The sequence below is a fragment of the Phragmites australis genome, chromosome 1, assembly GCF_958298935.1.
Source record: "Phragmites australis chromosome 1, lpPhrAust1.1, whole genome shotgun sequence".
Lineage (NCBI taxonomy): Eukaryota > Viridiplantae > Streptophyta > Magnoliopsida > Poales > Poaceae > Phragmites > Phragmites australis.
This window is the reverse complement of record NC_084921.1, coordinates 12,904,484-12,916,513: the sequence shown is the minus strand read 5'-3', so window position 1 is coordinate 12,916,513 and position 12,030 is coordinate 12,904,484. Positions and strand designations below refer to the sequence as shown.

Here is a 12,030-nt window from a genome sequence, read left to right as displayed (position 1 = left end):
ATCACATACAACTCCAAATACAGAGTTGTCTGTAGTAGCGCTGACAATTTATATTTGAAGCTATCTGTGATATTCGTTTTTATTACAAATAGCTCTAAATACGAGTCATCTGTATTAAGATTACAGACGGTTCCAATGGTGAATATGAGTCATCTCTAAATACTAAAAATATCCCACCACTTTCGAAAGCGCCTCGTTATTATCACAGACAGTTTTTATTTTGAAAGTGATAATTTTTACATGGACGACTATATAGTAACCAATAATCGTCTGAATAGGAGCATCTCACTAAATCATTTCTGTAGTAGTGGAAGATGGAGTTTCACAATATAACAAACTAAGTTTATTTGTTGTATAAGCTTGTTGTCTTTTCTATTTCTTCATGTTGTCGTTGTTTGAATCCTCTCGAGTATCTTTCCGAGTACATTCATTCCTAAATGCATCCTTAAGATAAAACAATGAGGTTAGAGCAAAAGGACAGCATACTCGATCACCAGCCCCCGAGTTTATACTCGAAGAAGGAAAATTTCTGAGTCATCAAAGCAAAGAACGGACATAACATAGAATTTAATAATACAATTAAGTTCTCACAAATAAAAATATTTGAGCCACCAGTGAAAAGAAATTCTAACAACTTATTCACAATATACCCTTCCAAGTGTTACAGACAACATTGGTCTGTGTGTTATTTGGGTATGGATCCTAGCCCATCATCAAGCGTTCGTAATCTCATTGCCAAACCTACAAATCAAACACAATTATAAAAAAAATTATTAAAGTGCCATAAAAATTACCTAAAAAATATCATTCCTTCCGTAGCCCCTGATTGTTTGATAGAGAAAGTAACCTTCAATCAGACAATCAAAGTTTGAGGAAGGTTTTAATCCTCTGTTAAGAAGTTAGACAACCTTGTCCTTTCTTATCAAGCTAGAAGACCAAGAAATCAAACACAATTGTCTTACTCTTTGGCATTGCTTAAAGAACCGATTCTTCCGACCTATGTCTGTCTTTATTCAGGATGAGATTAATGGACCTCAAATAGCAAATAGCATGTCCTCGGTATATTATCTTGACTCAGTGAAGATATACTGAGTCAGAAATGATCTCAACTTTGAGTTTTAAAGGATGGTCACCAGGAAAAAAGTTCAATAATGCTTAAGATTTCAGGCAACTAAGTTGATTGAATTTGTCGATGATCGGTGAACCGCCGATCTTATAAATTTGTAGAATAAAAGGAGGATATCTCGAGTAAACGAATCAAAGGAACACATAGAGTGGGTTTTAGACAGTTTCGGGTCTTCCTTGGGATAATAACCATATATCATGTTTGTCTTGTATTGATATGAGCCTATTACAAGAGGGTGCGTGGCTAGTTTAGATGAATCTAAACCTAATCGGTGACATCCTTGGTCAGCTTCTGGTGTCTTCTAGCTTGTGTGACTTGTTCAACTTGTCCTCCGTAGGAGCCCCAGGCTACGTATATAGGAGGGCATACGTCCTCGGGAGTCTTCCTTCCTGCCCTTAGAGATAAAGTTCTTTGCTTACAGAATATCTGGGTACCTATAGATAGTTTTCTTTCATCTAATAATCCCTTTCCTGAGATATAGATATGCCTTAAGAATTATGGGAAAAATTAGGGAGCCCGGATATGGTAATTATCCAGTAGTCATCGTCAAGCCTCCCACCAGTACGTGAAATGAGGGTTCAACAGATCAAGTACGTGGCCAATAAAGATAAGCATTTTGTCCAACCATGTCATCGAGTAAGACTCAAGTTCCTGATCTGTATGATGCATCTAACAGGGCTCTTTAGATTCTCAGATCATCTACTCAGGTTCCCGATTAGTATGATGCATCTAACCGGGCTCTTTAGATTCTCAGATCATCTACTCAGGGTTCTGAACGCCTTCGAGTTCTCAGACGAGTCATCGAGAAGGTCCCATCCAAGTAGGTTTTCTAATCAGTCCGAAAATATCATCCTATCCTTACAAAAGTACAAGGGATATAAGACTTACCATTGACCAGACACGGAAGTTGAACCATCGCAGCGGAAGTTTTGCGTGGTGGTGAAGAGATTCTCTGTCATGAGATGGCGAAGCAATCGTTTCGTCTTCTCAACTGCCTCGCACTCTCTGGAAAACCCGGTAGGTAAACGGCTGCACCAGTTGACTGTGTCTTTGTCCGCTCGAACCAGCCGAAAAGACATAGCCTCAATGACCGAGCGTCGCTTGGTCATCCATGAGTCATTATGTGGCCACACCCATAATTAATGCCTAGGAGACAAAGCGATATTGTCTCCTAACCCGTTGGCCTATAAAAGCCCTCGGGTGTCAAAGCTTGGCTACACCAAACCTAAGTCTAATCATGGAACCTCCTCCTTCGGCAGAATACACAGCCTCTTTTTTTGAATATTCTCCATCTTCCCCTAAGTATTCTAGCCTCACTCCACCGTCATCTCCCATCGAATCTAGTTCGGTGGTGTAGATTATTGACATCACCTTCGATGAAGAGGTTGAGGAGGAGGAGGCAACCCACGATGTCCCTATTAAAGACAGCAAGCCCTAGCATCCTCAGGGGCGTCCTAAGTCTAAGATGAAGTAGATTGGGACCTCTTGGAGGCGGAAATGCTAGAAGAAGAGGCGACGACTAAGGTGGAAGAAGAGGAGGTGTCTGGCAGCGTCTCCGTTAAAGACAACAAGACGCTAACCACTTCATTCCCTTCGTCCTTGGGCAATGCTGGTGGAGCCAGCCAGAAGGAGCAACCAATCGAGGAAGCAACACCGATAAGTTCGAGGAAGAGCCAATGCCTCTCACAAACTCATTGTTGTCGGAGATGTCGATGGTCGAACAGCGAGACCGTTGAGTTTAGCAGGGATCCAGGGCATCGCCGATGACCTAATCCTCTCCGCCAGCGTCGACGGATGGAGAGAGTTAGGGAAGTCTCTCCTTCCTCTTGCTACATGGCGTTGGTGAATGGAGAGAGTTAAGGAAGTCTCTCCGGCGTCAAGTAGATTTTTAGGACTTCTTGTAATCCTCTTTCTCTTAGCTTATCTGTAAAAGAGCTCAAAATCATGTTAAATGAAAGGATCCTATTTCTACTACAATGCATGTATATGACTGTGAATCCTCTCGTGAATACAAGGAATGTTCAAACAAGTATTCATCCTTTATTTTTTTCGAGTAGCTTAGGGATTTTTCCTTGTCGAGATGTCTGTCACGATTAACTTAGGTTAGACTCCGAGCAAAAAGTGTCTTAGCTTTTAGGCACCCGAGGACGCAATAAGGTTTTCCGTGATTCCTAAAAGATGTTCTTCCCTTCTTGTTACAAATATAGCGCACACGACAAGTTTTGTAGTCCGAGTATACTTGAATCCTCTGATTGATTATCAGGGAAAGATTCCCGGATGGGCAGTGTAGAATCTTGAGGGCATGTATGGGCGTAAGTACTTGAATAGTGAACTGAACTTACACATAGAAAACTAGATCATTATAACGAATTGACTAAACTTACACATAGAACTTTCAGAGTGGATCAATATTCTAATAGTTATTGTGCACTTGGTCATCCTCTATTGTCAGCCAAACTGACCCTGATCAGATAACTTCGACCACCATGTAAGGGTCTTCCCATTTGGAGGAAAATTTATTCTAGTTTTGGGTCTTTCTCCAGACCATATCCCCAATGACAAGTGTTCAACTTTGAACCTTGCGGTCATTATAGTGGCAGAGCGCCTATTGATATTTAGTTGAACTTATCAGTGCTAGATCCCTTAGTTCCCCAAGAAAATTGATGTCGTCTGCTCATCGTAGAACTTGACTTTGTTCTGAAAAAGTGTTCACTCATGGAGATCCTATATCAAGTTCGTAGGGAACCATAGCTTGGACACCATAAACTAGAAAAAAATAAATTTCTCCCGTAGCTCAATTGGTAGTGGTTCGAACAACCCTTGTCACCAAAGGGAGCTCTCGGACCCAAGCCCATGAGTAATTTGAGAATCTATCACAAAATCATTTCTTTATTCCCTGTAACATGATATCATTAGCTCTCTCCACCTGGCCATTGCTCTGCGGATGAGATACAAAAGCAAAACCGACTTTGATTCCCAGTTCCTTGCAATACTCTTAAAAGACTTTTCTTGTAAACTAGGTTCTATGATATGTGATTATTTGACTCAGAATTATGAATCGAGCCAATACGTTCATCGTGATAAATCATTTAGCAGCATCCATAGTTATTTTACCTAATGACTCCGTCTTGATCCATTTTGTAAAGGTATCGATAGTGATGAATAGGTGTGCTCAAAACCTTTGGGGGCTTTTGGGAATGGTCCTAAAATATCCAAGCCTCACATAGCAAAAGTCTAAGACAAAGGAATAATTTGAAATGTTTGAGTAGGTTGGTGAATTTGTCAACTATGTTACTGACACTGTTCAATTTTTTAGCAACTTACTCGCATCATGAAGGGCTATAGGTCAATAAAAACCTTATCTAAAAGCTTTTTTTACTAGAGTTTCGAAAGAAACGTGAGTTCCACAAATCCCTCTATGAATTTCATCGTTAATCTCTTACCCTGCATCCGAGAGATGCACTGCATCAAGACTTTGTTGGTTCTTTTCAATAGAGAACACCATGCACTAGGGTATACATCCTAGTCTTTTGGGCAATTCTTGTTGATTCGGCATGTCGTCAGGCACAACTCGATCCTAAAGTATCCGCGGATGGGACTAATTCACATTTCTTCATACTCAAAATGGTGCAATGATGCTTTGCACTACCCCATGTGAAGTGCTATTAACCCTGATTATTTGCAATGCCTCAGGAGAAATATCAATGCCTTGTGATATTTCGAGTGCTCTATGCTTATCAGAGACAACCACTCTCTCTTCTGTCTTGACTGTTTGCAGTACGGATGGCATAGAAAGTTTTTCCATGAAATCCCCAGAAGGTGCTGGAGATGTTGACGAAGTTAACATCACCAACCTATTGGCTAGGAAATTATCCTTTCTCGGGATGTATTATCTTGTATTCCGATGAAATGCCGCTCCGAAATATATACTTTCATGGTTAGGTCGGGACATTCATATTCCTTTTTGACCTATTTTACGACTAGCTATGATCTCCCTTCACAAGAAGTCAAATTCTGAGTAAAATAGCTACTCAAAGGCCAGCCAGTAATCCTTGTATTCTGCCATGTTATTGGCGGCAGGATAATCCATCCTGGAACCCATCCAAATTGACCAAATATTCTATTCCAAGTAGTATCTGTTATACATTTGTTTTGTCTTAGTATTCAAGTTATATTAGTTTTCTGTTAAACACGCGAATAAAATTGTGGTGTGAATGTGGCCACTGTTACAATTTTTTTGGTTGAGAATCCACATTTGTTTTTTTAGAGTGCAGTGTCTAAGCAACACTCGGGGATTAGGCTGGAAATGACCCGAGTGTTGCTGCCCGCAGGCTGAAATTGGGCTGGAAAGCGGGAGATGGGCCAATATGTAATCCTTTTGAGAATAGATGGGCCACAATTTCTTGTGATGGAGGAGAATTTTAACCCACCGGCCCTAAAGCACCACCCACTCTCCCCAACGAACAAGAACAACGAAGCGCACCGAAACCTTAAAACCGACGGAAAGAGAGGTGGCCAGATCCCCTCTTCGCCTCCTTCCCCTCCCAGATCCCGACCCGCCACCGCCGCCTCCTTAGGCCAGATCCAACCAACCCCAGCGCGCGCCGCAGATCCGTCACGCCGGCGGCGACGCTGACGCTATGGAGAAGCCATGCAGCCTCCTGGTCCACTTCGACAAGGGTTCCGCCGCGATGGCGAACGAGATCAAGGCGGATCTGGAGGGCAGCGACGGCGCCGCCAAGGCCGACGCCATGCGCCGCGCCATCTCGCTCCTCCTCAACGGCGAGACGCTCCCGCAGCTCTTCATCACCATCGTCCGCTACGTGCTCCCCTCCGAGGACCACACCGTGCAGAAGCTGCTCCTCCTATACCTGGAGATCATCGACCGCCGGGACCCCGCGGGCCGCGCGCTCCCGGAGATGATCCTCATCTGCCAGAACCTCCGCAACAACCTCCAGAGCCCCAACGAGTACATCCGCGGCGTCACGCTACGGTTCCTCTGCCGACTCTCCGAGCCCGAGGTACTCGAGCCGCTCGTGCCGTCCGTCCTTTCCAACCTCGAGCACCGCCACCACTTCATCAGGAGGCACGCCATCTCGGCAATCTCCGCGATCTACCGACTACCGCACGGGGACCAGCTCATCCCCGACGCGCCGGAGCTCGTCGAGCGCGCGCTCGCGTCCGAGCAGGACGCGTCCGCTCGGAGGAACGCCTTCCTCATGCTCTGCGCCTGCGCGCAGGAGCGAGCCGTCGCCTACCTGCTCTCCAACGCCGAGCGCGTCACCGGGTGGCCCGATCTGCTGCAGATGGCAGTCGTAGATCTCATCCGCAAGGTCTGCCGCTCCCAGAACCGGGCAAACAAGGGCAAGTACATCAAGATCATTGACTCTCTCCTTTCCGCGACCAGTACGGCGGTTGTATATGAGTGTGCCGGTGCGCTTGTGTCGCTCTCCTCGGCGCCCACAGCTGTCCGTGCTGCCGCAAACACATACTGCCAGCTGCTCTCATCCCAGAGCGACAACAATGTGAAGCTCATTATCCTGGACCGCCTGAACGAGTTGCGCACCTCGCACCGGGATGTGATGGTGGGGGTGGTGATGGATGTGCTGCGAGCGCTCACCAGCCCCAACTTGGACGTCAAGAGGAAGGTGCTTGATTTGGTGCTCGATCTGCTCACCCCGCGCAATGTTGAGGAGGTTGTGCTTTACCTGAAGAAGGAGGTGGTCAAGACGCAGGCTGGGGACCTTGAGAAGGGTGGCGAGTACCGCCAGATGCTGGTGCAGGCCATCCATGCCTGTGCTGTTGAGTTCCCCGAGGTGGCTGGTTCTGTGGTGCACCTCCTCATGGATTTCCTTGGTGACACTAATGTTGCTGCAGCGGTTGATGTTGTGCTGTTCGTGCGTGAGATCATTGAGACCAATCCCAAGCTGCGTGTTTCCATGATCCAGAGGCTGATTGATACATTCTATCAGATTCGGGCATCCCGGGTCTGCTCATGCGCTCTCTGGATCCTTGGGGAGTACTCTCTCTCGTTATCAGAGGTAGAGAGTGCCATTGCCACCATTAAGCAATGCCTTGGGGATCTACCATTCTACACTGTCTCAGAGGAAGGTGAAACAACTGATTCTGCCAAGCCAGCCCAGCCGGTGGTGAACTCTGTCACTGTATCTTCCAGGCGGCCTGTTGTTCTTGCAGATGGCACTTATGCCACACAGAGTGCTGTCTCTGAGACCATTTCGACTCCATCAATTGCTCCCGGGTCATTATCATCAACCCTGAATCTCAGATCACTCATTCTGTCAGGCGATTTCTTCCTGGCTGCAGTTGTTGCCTGTACCCTGACCAAGCTTGTATTAAGGTTGGAGGAGGTTCAGCCATCGAAGATTGAATCAAACAAGGCTTGCACGGGAGCATTGCTGATCATGACGTCCATTCTGCAGCTGGGGCAGTCCTCATACCTTCCCCACCCGATTGATAATGATTCATATGATAGGATTGTGCTTTGTGTGAGGTTGCTTTGCAATACTGGTGATGATGTGAGGAAGATTTGGTTGGAGTCATGCAGACACAGCTTTGCAAAAATGCTTGCTGAGAAGCAATTTAGGGAGACAGAGGAGATGAAGGCGAAGGCGCAGGTCTCTCATGCCCAGCCGGATGATCTTATAGATTTCTACCACCTGAAGAGCAGAAAAGTAAGAAACAATCGTTTATTTCTAGTTGCATTTGCACTACAGAAATTCAAACCTTTTCTTTGGCTAATCCGTACAGTCAGTCGGTTTAAGCATTCTTATTTGACATAAATCATTAAAATGATGCATGACTTGGTGCTTATTTTCTTCAACATTCTTATTCCATGTTGCATGCATAGCTGATGGATTTCTTTCCTTCCATGTTGCATGCATTCAGATATGATCCTTAAGAGCAGCACACCTGCAGTTTGTGTTCCTTAAATTATCTTACAACAAACCGTTGCATTTGTATCTGCTGGTCCATAGGAATACCTAAACTTGTAAACTATAACTCGTTTGCCTTCTCTCCAAACCCTTAAGTCTTACTTTGTCACGAATGACCAAGCACTTTGTCTCTTTATTAGTGCAAATATCTCATGCAATTTTGTTTGTAAATAGTCTTGAGCAAGCCTTTCTCACGCTCTTTCTTGTGATTATAAGGTAATGCTGTCCATGGTTCATATCGTTTCTCTGCTTTAACTCTGTGCTTGCATTCCATTGTGAATTGTTGGTCTTGTTTGAATGTGAAACAATATATTTATATTATGTTTGATTTCAACTTCTGGTTCACATGCGAAACCATCTTGGATCCAATAAGCTAGTAAACTTAGTTAGGAAAAAGGAAAGCCCAATCTTCTTTGTTAGAGGTAAAGCCAAATAATTATTCGAACAATTTAGCAAGCATGTCAAAATGGATACATACATGAATGCATGTTATGATAGGTAAATTGCATGTTAAGATAGATACACAAGTGGACTGCATATTATTGCTGTGAGACAAAGGTTTGCTCTTAGTGTTAATATGGCAATGCATGCAGTAAGTGTATCTTTAGTATTGTGTGTTGGCTTGGATGATAACCTTTCTTCTTTTCAAAATCCGCTAATAATACGGCCTTTACATTTGTTCCTTCTGTTGTTAAGACATGCCATTTTATTTTCTAGGGCATGAGCCAGCTTGAGTTGGAAGATGAGGTCTACGATGATTTGAAGGCTGCAACTGGTGGATTTACCAAGGATGCAGATGATGCAAACAAGCTCAATCGCATTCTACAATTGACTGGCTTCAGTGATCCTGTATATGCTGAAGCATTTGTAACAGTTCACCATTATGATATTGTACTTGATGTCACTGTCATTAACCGTACGAAGGAGACACTGCAGAACTTGTGCTTGGAATTGGCTACAATGGGGGACCTCAAACTTGTTGACCGCCCTCAGAATTACACCTTGGCTCCTGAATCAAGCAAACAGATCCGCGCTAATATCAAGGTTTCATCGACAGAGACTGGAGTCATATTTGGGAACATAGTTTATGAGACTTCAAATGTGATGGAACGGTCAGTGGTTGTCCTAAATGATATTCACATTGACATCATGGATTACATCTCACCTGCTACATGTGCTGATGTTACTTTCCGCAACATGTGGGCAGAATTTGAGTGGGAAAACAAGGTAACATGTTTCCTTGTACATTGCAGTTGTTGCAATTCTTATTTATTTTCTGAAAGATGTTCTCCATTCCTGATTTATAGTCTCCTTTATGCTCCTTTTTTTATTAGTAGTTTTCCTTATTGTGATTTCAGATTTGCTAGACTATTGTGTTATCCTGATGGGGCCATAGATACATGCAAAACTCTTTAGCTTTAATTGTCATTTGTCCTTGATCTGGTCCAATTTTTTTGTCTACTTTTTTTTATTTATTGTTTAGGAGATTCGATCTCCGATGCATGCCTTTGACGATTGCTTGTTATCCAAAGTTATTGAAAATATAATCATTTGAAAGTATTTTCCATTACAAATTTACTAATATCATTTCCATGTGACAGATCTTAATACTTTTGTTTATATTAATGGTCAAAGTTTCTAAATATTGATTGCACATGTCCCTAAACGTCATATATTTGAGAACGGATGGAGAGTTTACTGGACTGCAATATTGGGCTAGGCTATTGCTTTCTTTAATACCATTCAGATAAGATGTAAATAATTGCTTCCATTTTATAGCATATGCAAAACTCATTAGCCTAAGTAGTTTTTTTCATTGAAAAATATGCATTGTTAATTTCATCTATGCACTGGGTGAGAAAAGTTGTTTTCATTTGCCTTTTTTTTTTGTTTCTATCAATTTTTTTAAGAATCAGTGTCTTTTTATCGAGCAGCTTCCCAGGTTGCTTCATTTCTTTTTCTTTTTTTCTGTGCTTCTGTGTTGGATTTTCTTTGTCTAGTTGCTTTTGCTAGTGACCTGCCCTGATCTGGAATGCATTGAAATTGTTATGAAATATTTTGTCTGGGAAAATCTTCTTTCTATTTGTTTCGCTTAGCTTGCTAAGACTATTGATTCTTGGTCATCAGGTGGCAGTGAATACTGTTCTTCAGGATGAGAAGGAGTTCTTGAATCATATTATCAAGTCAACAAACATGAAGTGTCTAACACCACCGTATGTTTCTGAGAAAACAGACCTTTCATGTTGACACGCAGATAAGAATTATGCCTGCTTCAATATCTATTTGCATAATTGTATGCTTATATGAATATGTGTCTTAGGCATGTACCCTTGCAAGAGCTGGTATGTATTTTGTTTAGAAAATACATGATCATGAACACAAATGGTGTTACTAGTTTACTATAGGTTGATACATACAAGAGATTTAGACATGAGAGATAGAGTGCTCTTCAGTTACAGTGCCAAAATTGCCAGGCTGATATAGTTAATGTAACATCTAGTCATTCCTAGCATTCAATGTAAAGTCTTCAAATTCTGCACTAGGAACTACAGATAAACTCAAACTAGAAGAAATATATAACTTAATTGTACCAAACAAACCTTGCTCAAGCAGGAAATCAGCTGTTTGTTATCATTTTACACAAGTAATCAGCTGTTGTTCCCAAGCAGGGATAGCATCACCTGTCCAAGGTGCTGCCTTACAGTAAAAATAGATGACAAATTAATTTGGTTAGTGGAACATTAAAAAAATTTGTGTTCAAATTTTGAGCAACTGCTTTTGCATGTTGAATTGGGTGGATCACTGAATTAGCTAAGTTGTTAGGATTAGCTGGCTTGGATGTTGTCATAAACTTAATGTGTTAATACATTCCGATGCTTGCCTGGTTACTAGTGGAGTTATCAACTTTTGTAACTGATTATTTGACATCAGGTCTGCGCTTGATGGAGAATGTGGTTTCCTCGCTGCCAATCTTTACGCAAAGAGTGTGTTTGGCGAAGATGCTTTGGTGAACATCAGCATTGAGAAGCAACATGATGGTAAGCTGAGCGGTTATATCAGAATAAGGAGCAAGACCCAAGGCATTGCCCTCAGCTTAGGGGACAAGATCACCATCAAGCAGAAGGGAGGCAGTTAACTGTGAGGAGCACATCGCAATTGTATCACCTTTTTTTATAGGAAATCCACGTGCCAGGGATACTGGTGCAGTGCGATTGAATTAAGTAAAAATATTTTCATGTACAAAAGGATCAAAGGAAGGAAAGAGAGAAGAGAGCGCTGAAAATGAAGTTTTCAGTTGAAGAATCGATCTTCGACCAGAGTTGCTGAGATGGAGGTGGTTGAGTTCAATGAGAACGACCCATTGTGCCGTTCTTGATAAAATGTCTGTTGCTGTAGAAATAGATGTGAAGAGTCTGTTCATTCTTGACAGTAGATCAATCGTGATCTTGTATTACGAATCCATCTTGTTTTCGTGTTATATTTTGCCTTGTGTTTCTGTATACAAAGTTTTGAGGCGTTGTTGTCACCTTTTTTTTTTCCTGAGTGTAGTTAATATTATTGTCACCTTATCATAGAGATCATTTGATCCCATCTTTCTGTTAATTCCTTTACTTTCATGTGTGCACGCTTGTTGTCTGTAAACAAAGTTTTTGAGCTTTTTACACCTGCTAGCTGCAGAAGTCAGCAGTTGAATTGCTGAAAGTTTTGCGCCTTGTTTACGTGGATCTGTCCTCCCAAACAAGGCCTCAACGAAAAATGAGAGGAAGAACATATCGAGACCTGACATCGGTATCTGTTGAAATCTTTCAAGAGTCGCGCCTCTAGAGATGATTAGCAGTATATGTTTCTGCTTCTAATGTTATCTGGCCTCACTACTAGCTAGCTAGCAATCATTGGATATTTGGATGCATGCATTGCAAAGGATTGTGGTCAAAATCTCATTTTTGGGCC

General features: G+C 42.5%; 1 protein-coding gene across 1 annotated transcript; it reads left to right on the top strand.

Annotated features, from left to right (window-relative positions):
* The first annotated feature begins 5,596 nt into the window (after window positions 1-5,596).
* On the top strand, window positions 5,597-11,690 carry LOC133910294 (coatomer subunit beta-2). The gene is made up of 4 exons (XM_062352804.1): window positions 5,597-7,818; window positions 8,797-9,306; window positions 10,207-10,292; window positions 11,011-11,690. Exons 1-4 carry the CDS (start codon window positions 5,767-5,769, stop codon window positions 11,213-11,215), a joined length of 2,853 nt encoding a protein of 950 aa, XP_062208788.1. The 5' UTR covers window positions 5,597-5,766; the 3' UTR covers window positions 11,216-11,690.
* The last annotated feature ends 340 nt before the right edge of the window (window positions 11,691-12,030 follow it).

Bases quoted from the DNA above. Each gene is read 5' to 3' on its own strand.
- LOC133910294 (XM_062352804.1), top strand. From the start codon at position 5,767: ATGGAGAAGCCATGCAGCCTCCTGGTCCACTTCGACAAGGGTTCCGCC. The intron at 9,307-10,206 runs GTAACATGTTTC...CTTGGTCATCAG, and splicing joins AATTTGAGTGGGAAAACAAG to GTGGCAGTGAATACTGTTCT. The intron at 10,293-11,010 runs GTATGTTTCTGA...ATTTGACATCAG, and splicing joins ATGAAGTGTCTAACACCACC to GTCTGCGCTTGATGGAGAAT.